General features: G+C 41.5%; 2 protein-coding genes across 4 annotated transcripts; one reads left to right on the forward strand and one right to left on the reverse strand.

The window, feature by feature from the left end:
- Positions 1-906: 906 nt before the first annotated feature.
- rnf44 (ring finger protein 44) lies at positions 907-11413 on the forward strand. Of its 3 annotated transcripts, none has more exons than XM_011610824.2 (11): positions 907-1217; positions 4541-4734; positions 4916-5138; positions 5289-5456; positions 5855-6028; positions 6119-6280; positions 6459-6574; positions 6996-7083; positions 7281-7402; positions 7483-7582; positions 7663-11413. In XM_011610824.2, exons 2-11 carry the CDS (start codon positions 4628-4630, stop codon positions 7723-7725), a joined length of 1323 nt encoding a protein of 440 aa, XP_011609126.2. In that variant the 5' UTR covers positions 907-1217; positions 4541-4627; the 3' UTR covers positions 7726-11413. The 3 variants fall into 3 exon arrangements, with proteins under 3 accessions (XP_011609126.2, XP_003970563.2, XP_029702832.1); XM_003970514.3 differs by lacking the exon at positions 907-1217 and adding an exon at positions 2666-3074; XM_029846972.1 differs by lacking the exon at positions 907-1217 and adding an exon at positions 2669-3074 and having other exon boundaries at positions 5289-5408.
- Positions 11414-11937: 524 nt separating this feature from the next.
- On the reverse strand, positions 11938-16204 carry faf2 (Fas associated factor family member 2). Its single transcript, XM_003970513.3, has 11 exons — positions 16082-16204; positions 15453-15521; positions 15243-15377; positions 14973-15049; positions 14749-14887; positions 14567-14652; positions 14334-14425; positions 13874-14051; positions 12990-13161; positions 12462-12605; positions 11938-12366 (listed from the first exon to the last, which is right to left on the reverse strand). The coding sequence occupies exons 1-11, from the start codon at positions 16142-16144 to the stop codon at positions 12184-12186; spliced, it is 1338 nt and encodes a 445-aa protein (XP_003970562.1). The 5' UTR covers positions 16145-16204; the 3' UTR covers positions 11938-12183.
- Between the last annotated feature and the right edge of the window lie 300 nt (positions 16205-16504).

The raw sequence follows: 16504 nt of genomic DNA on the forward strand, positions 1-16504 counted from the left end.
ATAATAAACAAAGTTAAATAAAAGTTATAACTTCCTCTGCGGTTGAAGTAAATCCCAAACCCACCACTGCGGTGTGATCGTGCTCAGCAGGGTGAGAGTGACTACGTTTTGGTTTTTCCCGGACAGTTCTAGGTCTCCTGCAGGATCTGGTGTTGTCTCAAACGAGTGTTCTCTTGTATTGGGATGCTAATTTGAGAAAAGACGAAAAAAATGTACAAATGTGTGTTGAAAGTGCAAATATTTATGCATTTGGATTTGCTGTTCTCCTTTTCACATTCTTTCAAATGTATATATGAGCACTGAATTTTAAAATGACCCCCACCCTAGAAACATTTAAATCTCATAATACTCACATACATACATAATAAAGAAAGGGTTGTGGGGTTTTTTGTCTTTCGTTGTCTGTGTGGTTTAAGACACTGTTTTGTCTACCTTTTATTTTACTTTATTTAAATGTGTGCGTTCACATGTTGCGTGAATAAAGTTGTTTGGGCTGGATTATTACATCACAGATTTCTGATATAATTTAGACAAAAGGAGAACAGAAGATACATCGTCGTGTTGGTTGAAATTTAAGAGATGAGATTAGCTCCACGGTGAATCACCTTCTTCGGGTTCTTTGGGTAGCAGACCAACAAATTAATGCCAACATGTGGGATGTGTGGATGAGTTATTTTGGGAGCAGCCTGCTGAGAGGAACTATTGCTCATCCGTTCGGATCAAGACTTTTAAATGAATTTTAGTCCCATCATGGCTGTTGGTTACTGATGGAAAAAGTGTTACACAATCATCGATTGTACAGTAAAACATAAAAATGGGCGACCCTATATTTACGGGTCAGAACGTTCAGTCGATTACGGTAAAGATGGCAGCGCGGCGGGCGTGCTCTCTGCTCCAGAAAGACGCAGGGACGGGGGTGTAGCGCGGCACAGCTGAAAATAAAATCCGCGGCCGAGCTGCAATTTCATGTCTGACAACTAATCTTCGACAAAGGGTGAAAATTTGAAGTGCTAGCAGGCGACAAAGCCGCGAAACACCCGGGTGGTTCGGCCCAGTCGACCGAAGCGTTGACGCTGGGCACCTTTTTTACGGCAGTGGTGAGACCCACGGAATGTTCCACACGGGAACAGCTGACCAGGATGCCGCACTTAACCTGACGAGATGTGAACATTGCAAGGCAAATAACAGCGATCAGATGCTCGCATATTAACAATCAGGTGAGGGCGTCTCTCCACTTGTTGTTGCTTCGTCTTTGCCGAGTTTGGCGGACCCCCGGTGCGCGTCTCTGGCAGACGGCTCGACGGGTTGTTCGGGTTGTCATCCTCAACCTCCAGCCCCTCCTTGTTTTGCTGCTACCGACAGCGATGTTGTAATGTTTACATTTAGTCTGTTTAGTTGCATAGCTCCTGCCGTGTTGGTGCAGCTATTGGCTGCATGGATGTGTAAGTGCATTAAGAAGAGGAGATATGTTCAAATGCTTCGTCGTAAAGCGTTAAAAAAAAGCATTATTATTATTATTATTGTTATTATTATTAATAATAATATTATTATTTAAAAAACACTTATTACGAGGTGGATTTGGAGGTTTTGCATGGGGGGAAACATGCTATTAATAATTTTATGTGGCATCATTCGTTGGTCTGTGGAACATTTGAGGAATGTCACAGCCTTATACAGGTGATGGAGGATTTTCTCACTTGATCATGCAAGTGCAATATTACATAACTGGGTAGCTGGGTAGACTACAGCAGGACACCATGGCCTCAAGTGACAGTCAAGGCTATGGGCCACAGCAGAGCTACAGACATTCTGGGTGATTATGTTGGAGCGCAAACCAAAATTTTCTATACAGCTAAATGTTATCTGACTGTCAGAATTCTTACACGTAAAGGGATTTTGCCATACTGCAGATGTGTCAGTGGAGACCAAACTTTTTTTTCAGCATAGTGATGTTAAAGCTGGATTTTAGCAGGTGCTTGCACTGAAAATGTTTGACCTTTTCACTTTGTAGGGGTGCTGAGGAATATTAACATAATCTATTTTTACAATCTGTCTTCACACACTTGAGGCTTCCGCTCTAACATATCACCTGAAACAGGAAGTCAGCACACAGCTCCATGGCATGCTATTTCAGGAAATACATCGCAGTGCAATTGTCACATTGCTGCACAGGGTGAAGGTCTGCAAATCAACGGACAAATTACATAACTGGTTATTTTCTTTGTTTATGAAAAACAGTGACTTTTCTTCCCCCTTTGTGAACATATTTTTATTCTTTCCGAAGAGGTGTGTTGTGCCTCCATATCCCCTATGGCTCCTTTTTGTGGTTTCATGTCCTTTCCCTACCCTGTTGTGGGTCAAGTTGTGTGTTTGTGTGGGCACAAGTTCGTTGATACAAAAAAGGAGGAAAATCATCTTGTTTTTCTTATTTTATATCTGAAATTAGTTTAATTTTAATTAATTTGTTACTGGACTATATGGAATTTGAACCCATGTGCAATAACATCACCAGATTCTAAAGCGACATGACCGTGTAAGTAATGTCATGGTAGCATGGAATAAAAGAGCATGTTGTAAACAGGAGGACAAAGACGGACAGTTTTCCTTTAACATTTAGCTTCGGGGCATTTGGTTAAAAATTGTTGTTGTGGATGTTGACATTTTTAAAAAAGCCTTTTCTTTAAAAGCTCCACTCAACAACAGGAAACGCTTGTTTTGATACATTGCAGCAATTGTTTGAAGCCAAAGTGTTTGGAGCAGAGCTGCGCTCCTATTGGTCAATCTGCGAAGGGGGGCGTGGCTTTATATCCTAACAATGCATGTCAACGAAATGCTCGCGCCAAGGAAGAGTTTGTATCGCTGGAAAGCTAAAGCTTCATTTGCACGTCTTTAACTCCATGTCCTGCTCCGACGAAGCCGTTACCGGACACGTTATTTTTTTTGCGATTTGGACACACCGATGATATTTGTCCACTGCAATTGAGAGCGCGTGTCAGCTTGCTAGCCATAGCAAGCTAATCGCAGCGACATTGTTGGAAATTAGTTGGAGGAAACGTCGCTTGGTTCGTATTCAGGTAACCAATACAAGATTTCTTTCCAATATGCGATTTTTTTTGTCAGTTCAGCGGGGATTCACTCTAGGATAACCCGATAGGACGCGACCTATCGACGCATGCAAATGCTGCGAGCAAGCAAACTCACTGAAAGTATCTGTTGTCCAGCTGTTGTTAGCTAACGGTTTTTCCTGTGCGTGTGTGTGTAACACATTACATGAGCAAAACAGGAAGTCCTGAAGTTCCAGGTGCCAGAATGGCAAACTTGCTGGTTGATCTGCAATTTAAACCTGTGTTTTGAGTAGGTTTTGGTTTTGCTTGAACAAAGCGATAGCTTAGCATGGCTAAGATTAGCCGCTCTCCCTCAGCACGGTTGTCGAATATGCAAACGTATTTTTCTTTTGAGAAATAAAACAGTTTTACCAACGAACACATCGTTTTCAAAGCGATCTGTCTACAGCTTTAAAAATGTCTTGCAAGACACGCTGGGAGCACTGTGGTCCAGTTAATTGTCTGGTAGCCAGACGCCGTGATTGCTCACCACCTCTTTTGTTGTTGCTTTGTCTCTGGAGCACATGGCTCTCCATGTTTTTGTTCAGGCAGGCCACAGCGACCCCTGTTCACTTTAGCCCCGAAGCTACCACATTTCATAGTTGGCCTTAAAAAGCCCGAATTTACATTATTTTTAGCCTCATAGTGAATCCCAGGATACATTGATACGTGTAATTGTTGGTGGCCAAGATTTTAACTACTGCTTTAGCAGACTTGCATAATTATATTTAAATTAGGTAAACCTGTAATGGGCGAATGCATATCACTGTAGTCAACATTAAACTTCCTACTGACGACGCTGAATGTTTTAGATTTTGACCTTTTTTTATGAGTGTAGTTGATTTTACAATACAGAAGTCGCATTATCATTTTTGTACTCGGTTTACAATAATACAATGTTCCTGCAGAATATACTTGGTTTTTTATGATATAAGCTGCACAGCAGACTATTGTGGGTAATAAAGTTTATATCCCGGACTCCCGGCGTCATTTATTAATTGACACATCAAATGTTTTTTTAAGAAAATTGGCGTATGGTCATAGATTTATGGATGACCTTTTTAAGACCTGGAGGAAATGAAATAGTCTTAACAGCAATAGAGACACAAAATTAGCACATTATATTTGTCTTTGCAAGCAAATATTTAACAGTCTACAGAATATGAAGCTGTATATAGTGTATTTACAATTTGCATAATGCAGTAATGTGGAAGCATGGTACAGTGGTTCAGAGCAATAAACATTATAAGTTGCTTTTTATTTCAACCCTGTTATATTAGGAAAAATAATTGACTTCCTGTATATGCACTACTCACAAAAGCACAATGAGAACACTGATTTACATAGTGGCTTATTCAATTTGCATTGCACGGTTTTGTTTTGGTTTCCGTTGACCTTATAAGTATCTGAGTTTGTCCCTTTTGTTTTCTCCACAGGGTTACGACAATCAGAGGCAACATACAAGTGCCTCCTCTGTACAGTTTTCCTTTCCCAGAGTGTGACTCGTTTGCACGACGTCACCAATGCGACCATGGGAAATAGCAGTAAATAGGCTGCCACCAACAGCCCCCTTAAATCCAAGGAGGTTCCTTGGAGAGCCCTGCAACGCTCCAGTGCATCTCAGGAGAAGGTAAAATTCCAACCTCACCTCAGACACGAAAAATGTCTTTAATACATTTTCTGTAAGAAACCTATAGTAGCAAACCAATGTCAGCTTTTGATATTTTGGCTTGCTAATCATTGAAAGTCTGTACTGACCTGCTGAGCAGCTGTATTGACAATTATTCCTTTTTTCTGGCGTGATGTCCCAGCCCACCAGAGCGACACCATTGGGGGAGACGAGACAGACCCGTACTGTTCAGTTCCCTGGTCCAGGATGAGAACTTCCATCATCTGATTTTCTCCCAACACCACCCACAGGTTCCTTTAGATGAGTCCAGACAGTACAACCACACCAGCACACCACCACGCATGCTTCACCCCGCTGCTCCCCTGCCCCACCAGAGCCCCATCATGGTGGATCTACACGACCAGGTGACAGATGAAGGATAAATATGTGCAGATCTAAACTCAGATGTATCCAAACGATGCTCTCTGGTCACAGATAAAAGTTGTTATCTACAGCCAAACTGTTGACAGAATTGATTTAACTGATCTCCCCCACCCTACTCCTCTTCCTAAAAGATGCACCAGGGATCAGTACCAATATCATACACTGTTACAACGGTGACGACCCACGGGTTCCCCCTTCACACCGGGCAGCCCCTTCCAGGGTGCAACACGCAGCAGCTCCCAGCATGCTCGGTAATGTTCAGCGGACAGCTCTCTCTGCTCTGCTGCCTTCCTCCTCCTGTGAGTTTAAAAAGGAAGAGCCCAAATGTCAGTGGCATCCATGTTGCACACCATACCAGCCATACAGTCTGTCACTGTTCGTGATTACCTAGCTGCTTGTGCAGGTTTTACAGTCGATAACAGAACAGGCATTTAAAAGTTTAGCAACATGAATTAAGATTTTCTTGTCGAGCTTGTTTCTTGAAGTAGATTCTTATTGATGCTTTGGGGCAACACTGCCAGTGCTTTGAATTTATGTGATTCATCACTGCTCTTCATTACATGCTTTCATGTTTTATTGCCAATTTACAGCAAATGTGATGTGTTAGCTGGTGGCTCCTTTGGTGATACTTGATACATGAAAATGACCTTAGACTCTCTTAAATTTATGTCTGCCTTGTTGTTTTTTGTCGTCTAAGCTCATACAGGCGTGCACCATGCAGCACATGCCGGTGTCGTATCAAGCCTTTCCGCCCCTTATCTCCAACGAGCATTTTGTATTGCATCCAGCCCCCTCTGTAACACCCCACCAGCCACCGCACCTTACTCCTTTGAGCCAATTTGTCCCTTTACAGCCTCAGCACCCACGCATGGTGAGTAGCCCTCCCTACAGTCGCAGGTTTTGTAGTTTGCTCGCTTGCACACTTGTTGTTTCATCACACTTGGTTTTTTTTTTCCCCCAGCCTCTACAGAGGGTAGAAAATGACGTTGACCTAAGAGGGGACCAACACCCATTAGGGACATTCTCCTACTCTCCTTCTCATCACCCACCAGCGCTGCCTCCGTCTCTGCCCTTACAGTATCTTCCTCAAGAGCCTTTGCATCCAGAGCTTCCCTTCGGTGTGGTAAGGCTGTTATTTACCAGTTACTGTTACTGTTGAAGAACCTAGATACTGACAATAGCATAGCTATTAGGGCTAAAAGGTTTGCACAAAAATATCAATAGGTACCGCTTAGGAATAAAAGTGAATCAAAAATGTAATGTGATCGTGTTGCGTCCTGTATTTCTGTGTTTACCCACAGCCATATCCCCACATGCTGCCCCGGCGAGTGAGCGGGCAGAGGTATCGGTTGCAGCAGCCTCTCCCTCCTCCTCCTCCCCCCCCATCATATTACCCAGGCTTCCTCCCTGACTTCCTGTGAGTACCCGAACATTGTATGATGTTCAGTTCAAGTTTTTACCACGGACGTGGTTTAAAGACGGACAATTTTGCTGCATCATTGTTGAAATTTGAGCTAATTGACTCAAAAGACAACGTGTTATGTTTTGGGCTGTTTTTTTGGGGGTTTTTTTTGTAAATTGTATTTATGCTAAATAAAAATCCAAGATTATGCTGACATCAAAGATAGAGCGTTTATTCTGTCTCCATCTACTGGACAGGGGTGAAATTACATCTCCAATATATCACTGCGCAAAATCTTGACGTTAACTCTAAATCTGTGCCGTTGATTGTTAAGCTCTTACTGTTGTTTTAGACTAAAGATTTTTATAGTCACATTCTCAGCTCAGCTCCACCCAAGGCAAACATTTCAACAGGTTGTACATTTGCATCTGCACAGGTCAGTGCTTCCTGTGCCTCCAACTGCAGTGGGTCCTGCAATCAGCCTGGACCTGGATGTAGATGATGTGGAAATGGAGAACTATGAGGTCAGTGTAAGGTTTTGTAGTTAAAACACGTATGCATCACATGTATTACATTACTGGTAAACGTGGCTTTACATTATTTATTACTTTACTCATCAGCTTCTGGCTCCAGACTGTTTATGTTGATTGTTGCACCACTGGTGGTTGTTCCACCTCCCAATATGCAGATGTGGCAGATCTGTACTGTTTTGCCCTTGCAGGCATTGCTGAATCTGGCAGAGAGGTTGGGTGAAGCAAAACCACGTGGACTTACAAAAGCAGACATAGAACAACTTCCGTCCTACAGGTTCAACGCGGAAAATCACCTGTCTGAACAAACGCTGTAAGCTCTTCTCTCATTCTCCCAGCAAAAACTCACATTTCTCACAATGATGGTTCTCATTCCGTGTCTCCTCCCCTCAGGTGTGTTGTGTGCTTTAGTGACTTTGAGTGTAGGCAGCTACTTCGGGTATTACCGTGTAACCACGAATTTCACGCCAAGTGCGTGGATAAATGGTTAAAGGTACGTGGATTCCAGTAATGCGGCATTCATATAGCTTCTACATATGTTCCTAACCCGTGTTTTGTGTGGCTTACTTTCAGACCAATCGCACTTGTCCCATCTGCCGGGCTGACGCTTCGGACGTGCACCGAGAGGTGCAGTGAGAACTGTCTTGTCATGAGCGGTGAACTGGAAAAGTTGCACACAGCAGAATCTGTCCCAGTATAGCTTAACCACCTAAGACTCCTGCCCTGCCCTCAGAAATAAGTAATCCAGGAATGTTACTGGAGCCCTCGTACCTCTGCTGTGCTTCATCGTCCGAGTCTCATGAAACCCACTGCCTATTCCAAAGAGTTTCCCCACAATGCATTATTTTGCTGCTTCTGTTTCCTGGGTTTCATTTGAATTTAGTGGATTTGGTTGCGGTGGTGATGAGTAGTAAAGTCCTGGAGAGAGAGCGGTGAGTTCAGCGGGCTGGAGGACGGTGAGCTGCAGATCTTGTGCAATGAGCAGAAAAATACTTCAACGCGAGTATCTGTTTGCAGAGCTAACGCGCCAACAGCGTAGGTGCATGTTTTTAATCCTTAAGTTAGATTTAGCGATGCTTTTGTGAACGTGTCACACGCAGTGTTGAAATGCAGATTCTTTCAAACCCGATGTTCTGGACTGCAAGCGATGGGACGTGCAACTGTGGGGTAACTGTTACCCAAGATTATCCTCTCTGGAACAGAGCTGTATAAAAGCAGTCACTGTTTAATAGACTGCATCTTTTTCAAGGTCACCTAGCGTAACTGCACAAGTGCTACATCCAACCTCCGTGTCAGCATTGTTCCTCTGGCAAGTGTGTGTGTGTGTGCGTGTGGAATTGGGCGCGTGTGTTTGTCCTGTTCACAGAGCCAATGCATTGTGTAACCACTGGATACAGGGCAGCATGCTAGTTTTTGCATGAACTGTTAACTCAGACTAGCAATATTTTTATCAACTATTGCCACCAAAATGATCAAATTAAAAAAAGAAAAAAAAAAGATACAAAGAAGCATACTAAAAGAACTGCTTGCTTATCCAGAGCGTGCTATAAGGTAAAGACTAGCATGTGGTTCCACCCTCACTGTGTTTAAAGGATGGGAGTCCTCTCCTGGAGGTCTGTGCAGAAAGCAATATGTGTAGAGTGGCTTGTTTTAAACGCACTCTCTTCCCCTTTTAGGAAGACTGGGCTTTTTATTTATTTCTTTGTGAGCCACATCCAATATCCAGCTATAGCCTATACTGTTCAATAGTTCAGATCTGCCTTCTTCTGACCGTGACAAGCACAAACCTATTAATAACCCTGAAAATACTTTGTCATTTCCACTTGTTTTAAAAGTGTCATTTTTTTTAAAAAGAAAAAGAGAATGTTTATTTATTGGTTTTATCCTCTAAAGAAAATGCATTGAAGGAAACAGCTTGAGCACTAACAATGTTTGTGTGTGGTGTGAGTTCTATTCCGGTGACTTTATTAGGTCATGTTTTAGGCCATGGTGTTGTAGAAGAGCAACTGTATGTGTAACTCCAGCGTGAATGCTTTTAGATAAAGACATAAGAATGTTGAAAACACGCATAGAGGTCACTGGTGACGCTCCGTGAAAGGCCGACTGTCGATCAGGACGCAAAAAGGCAGAATCTGGAGTGTTCATTGGTATAGAAACACTGTTAGACCTTTATTTCCCTGCTTGTGTTCACACCTAAACAAGTTTTTTTTTTTTTTTAAATATATATAAATACAGGACACACTTGGGGCGAGAGGCTAAATAGCAACAGATGGACTTTTGCTTTGCATTAACTCTCAGCTGCCCCAATAAGCACTAACAGGCAGTTGTAACCTTTGCTTTTTCCTGTAAAGGTATCTTGCCTTTTCCTCCTTTTCCTAAAGTGAATGTGAGTTTTGATGTGTGTGCCACCCTTAAGAAAAAAGCCATTTAATGAGTTAAACCCACAGCTTTGAGAATTAACCTACATGTACATATCTATTCGCTGGCATATATTGTAAGTTTGAAAAAAAAAAATCACTCAGGGCCTCGGTATATTAAAAAAAAAAATAAGGGAGGAGAATCCATTTTTGAAAGAAAAGGACACCATTAAAAAGGTATATCTGAATTTAGTTTGGTCATTTTCCTCAGACCATAAATAATTTAATATAACCGATTACAATATTCTGTTGTTGGAAATAGATATTACGTCATTTAAAGACAGGCATGCAAGAAAAAAATATCAGTACATGTTATTAATATTCACTAAGAATAAGCAATGTACACTGCAAGTCATAACAAGTGTATTATTCCAAACCTATTTGACTTTAGTTGTTCTACTTGATCATATGTTCAACATCGCAGTCGTGCTCCCATTTCTAACCGTGCCAATGATGCGCACTATTCTACCTACAGGAACTCACTCCCAGATCTATTTAAGATGTTTGCATGATTTTAAAAAAAAACAAGACGAAAATAACAACAAAGCAAGTGTGTTATAGCCGGGGACATCTAAAAATCGGACAGGGACCTATTTAACGGTGCACAACATGCATGCTCGTCGACCAGATCCCAACTGATTTTTAGCTCTAGTTGGCTTCGGGGTTCAGGGGGTTTGGACGTTAACGCTCAGCTGATAACTGCCATGCATTGTACTGCACACATTTGTAATAGAACTGAATGACTACAAGATTTTATTGCGCTAACATCATTTTATAGGAGAAGAAAATGAGAAAAAGAAAAAAAAAAGCAAACGGGTCTCGAATCCAGACTTCCTTAGTTCCTTTGTGTTACTGTTTCTGCCCTGGCGACTGAAATTTACATGCTCTGAAACTACTGTAGTTTATCAAAAGCCATAGTGAAAAGGTGCTAGATGTTCTGCTTTTAGCTATGAAGAATCACTCGCGTGAATGCAATAGTTTGTCATGGGTTCCATGTATTCTTACAGCATGTTATACTAATACTACCCCTGAACAATGTCAGTGAAAATCAGTATCGTTTAAGGGATTTTCTTTTAAGTGTTGTCATATTCTTTCAGTGTGTACCTGCCTGTCAGGCTCTTGCTGTGTATCAATATCTTAAAATGTATTGTTCACATATAGATACCTTTATTCATGTTAATCTTAGCACTATTTTTGGAGTAAATATTTGACAATATCCAGCTACCCTATTAAATACATAAAAAAAAAACTCCCATTAAGACTTAATAAGGTAACGAAAATTAAGAATAGAGTCTTGTAGTCCTTCTGTTAAGAGTTATTGAATAATCTCACAGCTTGTGTGGTGCAAAGATGTGTTCCAATAAGCAGCTAAACTTTATTTAGGGTTTGTGATCGATCGCTCCGTAGATGCCATTTATTGTTTACCAATGACGTTTGCTGTGGTGGGATAGTGGTTTACTGTTCTTAACTCTCCCTGGCCACCTCGGGGTCCTCGCCTGAACACCGGACTACCCACCCGCCAACAGAGCCAGGGGCATGTGTTCTGTGTGAGGCAGATATTTTTGCTTTGGTACTTGCACATTTACAGTTACCTCATTTTTTCCATGTTTGTATTGAGGGGTGGGGGGGTTGGGGGAAAACAACTAATATATATTATATATAGGAAAATGGTTCTTATCAATGTTATAATTTTTCATTCCATTGGAATCGTATTGTTTGTAGCATTTAACATAACTAGTTAGTGTATTATATATACATCTGTATACTGTTTGAAATTTTTAAGATTTGTACTTTTTTTAAATGAAAGTTGCTAGTTATGCTTTATCAAGTAGTGCAATCATATTTTTTTTAATCGTTGTGGCTGATTTGAAAGGGTTGTTCACTAATAAATGTATGATGTATACCAACGCCGCTCCCGTCTGCTTTGATTCGGGTTGGGAAAGACGCCTCCTCTTCAGGATGTGAATCAGTTCCGACTCCGAATTTTTTTTAAATGTTTTTAATTTCGTTGGAAAATGACATCTTTACATGACCCTATTAAAGATGTTACAGGCAGACCAGGCTCCTATATGCGACCACAGGAACGGTACTTGCACTCGTACTAGAAGCCGTAGCGGCTGTCTGCTGGACGTAGCGACCGGTCGGAATTTGGTCGTTTAAAGATGCTGAGCCGAAATCAAAAACTGGGAGTTTTAAATATCAAACATATGTACATAACTACTGCTCACAACAGGGTTCCCATAACTTCCTCAAGGATTTCAGGAGTAAAACGGACTTGCTTTTAATCACTGTCGGAAGCATGAGTAAATGTTGAACCTTGGTTTTAAAAATGAAGCTGAATTGGACCACGACATTCTACACCTTCCACGTGCCCTTCCCTCTTTACCATACATGAATTTAACAAGGTTCTGCACATTGATAAAAAGACAAGTTCAAGGAAAGACCTCAAGAAATATTTATTTGATAAAATTCAAGACTTTTCAGGCTACTGGGAACCCTGTAAACAACCAAAATAGAAATGGATGCAGGGTGGTTAATTTATTTTTTCCCCTGTGAGGATTTTATCTGAATGATCCCTTGTGCATAACGGCCATTAAACAAAAAAGGGGAGAAAAAAAAAGGGAGCGGTTGAGCAATGGAGGAAAAGGAGTTTTCCACAGAGGAGGTATGTCTGCTGTTAATCGTCCGTGAGGTCCTGAACAAAAAGGACCTCGGTCCGGCTGAGTCCCACTTCTTTCAACGTGGGTGGGTTGGGCTGCTCTTCAGTTGGGAGGCATGGCAGAATTTGGCGAGGGAAGTTTGTCACTATCTGAAACTTCTCCGGGGATTCTTTCAACGAGAAAACAAAGTCGTAGATGACCTGCGACAGAAAAATACAGAAAGAGGCGTTAGGCTCTGCGGCTAACCCCGCTGGACCCAAGGTCTGAACACAAGGTCACAAACAGTGGTACTCACTGTGAGAGACTGCCAGAAGAGGAACCGTCTCTCTACTCTTGTGTCGTTGGGCATTTTAAACACTATTTTGACACTTTCTGGATCGTCCACAGGTGGTTCTGGGGGGAGACATTCAGACTTCCTCTCCTTCTCCTCTTCCAGCGTCTGAAGTTAAAGAGAAAACCACAACTTATTTAGAACTCTTGTCTGCACGTCAGTCAAACTGCGTCTACTTTGATGTGTGTCCAGACTGGCGGTTCAGTCATCCCCACTGATGACCATGTTTTTCCCCATAAAGACTATTTTAGCTTTGTCACATGCTGTTCCAGTTCAGCATCAGTCCATCCACACAGACTGGAGAATTACTGCTATTTGTGGAGGACTTTGGGGGGGGGGGGGAAACCAACCCTCCCAGACAAAATATTTTAGAAATGCTCAAACTACTAATGTGTCGCTGACTGATTCTGAGAATATGAACTTATTTGTACTCGACGAATGAAAATTGTCTGGTTGTGTACTTGAACAGATTTAATAGGAAATGAGACTCACTCGTCGTCTGCGTTCCTCTGCCAGAGCCGTCTGCCGGACTTTCTCCTCTTCTTGCCTCAGCTGCTCCTGTTCCTCCCTTTTCTTTCTGTCCTTCTCCTGGTCGGCACGAAGAGATGCCAGATAGGCCTCATCCTGCTGCTGCCGCAGCACTTGCGTTTGGTTCCTCTCCTCCCTGAGAGTTGAAAACGTCGGTTTTAATGCTATGAATCCTTCTGGTTCAAAGGTAATAATTATGAAGTACACTAAAATGACCAAATATATGTTAACAATACAAAATCTATGCACAATAGGCAAAAAAATCTGATTATAGGAAAGATGTGTATGTTAACAGTAGAATTACTCTTATTTCCCATATTTTAAACTCATTACACTATGATGCCTTGAACTGGAAGGACATCAGATAGACGGCTGCTTGGTTTTATTCCCAAACATGCAAATTAATGCAGACAAAATGAAAGAAACATTAAAAACTTACATAGGATTAAGTGTACATTTGGACTATTTGTCGTTGTCCTTTGACACACACTCACATTTTATATACATTATATAGGTGAAAGACAGAAGTGCACAAGACTTCTCTTTCACCTATATAGCATATTAAAAAAAAAAAAAATCAGGAACATTCTGTTTCAGGGTGATATTGAATAAAATTCCATTTAGTTGTTCAAGACTTCAATTCATTAACTAATTGCCCTACAAAGTTCCCGTAAAACAATTTAAACTGGACAAAAGTGCTGCAGCCACAGCACCAGAAATCATATTTTTCCAGTTTGAGATTCATTATCTGCCTGTAAAAAAAGTGAATTTCAGCCTGCGAGTTCTGGCTCTGGGCAAATATATTTTGTGTATGTCAGCAAACTACACAGAACCAGTGGCCTTATTACCGTTCAAGGCGCTCCGACATCAGATGTGTTTGGTTGGCATCCATGATGAAGGTGAGCTGATTGATGAGGTCCTCTGGCTGAATGAGCCCCTCGAGTCTGCCGACCACCGTCATTTTACGGTCCTTGAGCATTATCATGGCCAGGAATGGGTAGGTATTCTCTCTCAACGCTTGGGAAACTATGGCAAACCAAGTAGTATAGTGATATATTCTTTGTTTGGTAGATTTCACTTCATGATCAATCTATCCAGATATATAAATTCAGCCACACTTCAGTCATGGAAGCGAATGTAAAGTCTTTTTGTTGTGCTTGTACAGCATAGAATTCTTTACATTAATTTAATGTAAAGTATGTGGCTAGCATGATGGTAGAGTCTTAGGCAGTTTATTCATTTTTTTAACCAGTTTAATCTTTTTCTCATCTTCTTTTCACATAAAGAATACATTATACAGCAGCATACCTCTGTAGCCCTCAGGCTTGCTGGTCGAGCAGGCCCAAAACAGCGTTTGTGTATTGAGGAACATTGTAACCTCTTCTGTACATAACGTAGAGCTGGGAAATTACAAAGAAATGCACAAACAAATCTTTAACTCCTCTTTCATAAACAGACAACCACATTAATAACATTAAGGTTCAACTGATGTGTCTTCCTGAGTGCGTAAAGTGCGTAAAATAAAGGTAAAGCTACCATACCGACAAAACTCATCCGTGTCTTGATGATCATCACCATGAAGGTACACTAGCAGGTACCGGAGCTCCCGTTTGGCATCGTTCAGTGCCTAAACATTTTAATGACACATTGAAAAACAAAAGCTTCAAACGTGTTAATGAAATAAAACCAATATTAACAAATATGTTCTTATATTTCTATTCACCTGACTGTATGTTCCCTGGTAAAATACAGGGTGAGAACGGCCATACTTCTCCTCAAAATCATGAATGAAGGACACAACATCTCCAACGGGGTCTGTCACACGACCACGGGGATCTGGCCTGATGAAGCGAAGCGCAAACCTGAAAGAGAAATAAAAACATGCTTAGCAAGGCAATCATAATTTCACATTTACCACTTAGAAACCACTCATTTTACCCAGATTACCTGAATATGTCCAGAAGAGTGTAATATGTAAATCTGAAAGGTAGCATTATCAAGTAGTAACTCCATCCTAGTAGTCCCTGTAAATAACCATTGGAGAATAAAGCAATTTAAACAATTGGAAAGAGTAAACACATCCGTAGAGGGATTAACATGGAGTATTTTCTTCATATATTCCAATATCTGCCCTAAAACTAAAACACCATGAACAATAATAAAATCGTGTTGATCATCATTTACAGATATCAGGAAATTGAAGTGCTCCAGACTTACCCTGGGCTGTGGCCTTGACACTATGTAACTATAAACTCTATGGTCTGCTGTATTGACCTGCAAAGGCCTGGGTGGTGGAGGGTTAAACAAACTGGGCACTCCTTCCTGCTCGTTAAGCGTGTCCTGTACAGCAGCCTGGGAGATGCACATTGGATGAGAATATTTTAAACGAATCAGACGGAGGAAACTGATAAACTCGTGTGGCTTTACCTCTATGTTCCAATTATGTTGTTCTAATGTACGACGACATTGGTCCATTGATTCCAAACCAGTAAGGTCCTGCGGACACACACACACAAAATACAATGTTGATATGAAATGGTAATTCAGAAGCACGTATTTCTTCAGATTTGCGAAACCACAACTCGATGGTCGCCATTTAGTTGTACGAGCAAAATGATGAAAGCCTGTTGCCATTAAACTTTAGTGACAGCTCGATGTGTGTGATATGCTAATTTGCATTCTCGGGTTGTTTATTGGGGGAGCGTTAGTTTACAGCCAAATAAATTCGCAAAATACGCTATAATGCCCCGCCAGCAACACTGATGAAAAGCATTTTGAGGGCATATGTCCACATATTGATACAAAATTACCACATCAAGTCTATCTGTAGCCCTTGAAGTCTGTTAGCTTCCAAGATAGATTAGCTAACGTTAGCCAGCCGCGTTAGCTCCGACTCAAGTTGACGGCTGAGGGGCAGCGTTATCGAAGTTGACAGGCAAACAGCCTTTAAACACGGACATTCCGACAAATTAACAGACAGTCAGCATTGGCGTTAACAAATCATTTAAATGGGTTACAAATTGAGAACTGCTGCGTGCAACACTTGGACTGTCTACCTGAAACTGCAGGAGTTTTTCGGTCTGCGCCTGAGATAATTCTGGTTCCTCTGGCGCCGCCATCTTACTTCGCCAATCATCCAGCTAAGCAAACCGGAAATGTCAACTATCTTTTCCCGACGCTTCGCCTGGAGCCACGATAACGTAGCGCCCCTAGCGGCGGGAATGTGACATACTTTAGATATTTGCAAGCAGTTATTTGCAGTGGTTTTGTGTCATCCACTACCAGCTCTCATATGTAAATATTGAAACAGAAATAGAAGCAGCCTCAAGTTTTTGTTTTGCTTTTTTAAATAGTGCAGAGTGTGCCCCAGCAGGAGCAGGAGATATGACTCCACTAAACCCTTCTAGAGTGTGGAAAATTTCCTCTTCTTCAAAAGTCTCATCTCAAAGGATTTTAGCTGCAATCCACAACTTGTAAAT

The sequence above is a fragment of the Takifugu rubripes genome, chromosome 14 (genome assembly GCF_901000725.2).
Source record: "Takifugu rubripes chromosome 14, fTakRub1.2, whole genome shotgun sequence".
Taxonomy (NCBI): domain Eukaryota; kingdom Metazoa; phylum Chordata; class Actinopteri; order Tetraodontiformes; family Tetraodontidae; genus Takifugu; species Takifugu rubripes.

Coding starts and splice junctions, on each gene's coding strand:
- rnf44 (XM_011610824.2), top strand. CDS start 4,628: ATGCGACCATGGGAAATAGCAGTAAATAGGCTGCCACCAACAGCCCCC. Junction 5,457..5,854: donor TCTGCTGCCTTCCTCCTCCT/GTGAGTTTAAAA, acceptor TTGTCGTCTAAG/CTCATACAGGCGTGCACCAT. Junction 7,403..7,482: donor CACCTGTCTGAACAAACGCT/GTAAGCTCTTCT, acceptor TCCTCCCCTCAG/GTGTGTTGTGTGCTTTAGTG.
- faf2 (XM_003970513.3), bottom strand. CDS start 16,144: ATGGCGGCGCCAGAGGAACCAGAATTATCTCAGGCGCAGACCGAAAAA. Junction 15,378..15,452: donor AACATAATTGGAACATAGAG/GTAAAGCCACAC, acceptor TGCATCTCCCAG/GCTGCTGTACAGGACACGCT. Junction 14,653..14,748: donor ACCAGGGAACATACAGTCAG/GTGAATAGAAAT, acceptor TAAAATGTTTAG/GCACTGAACGATGCCAAACG.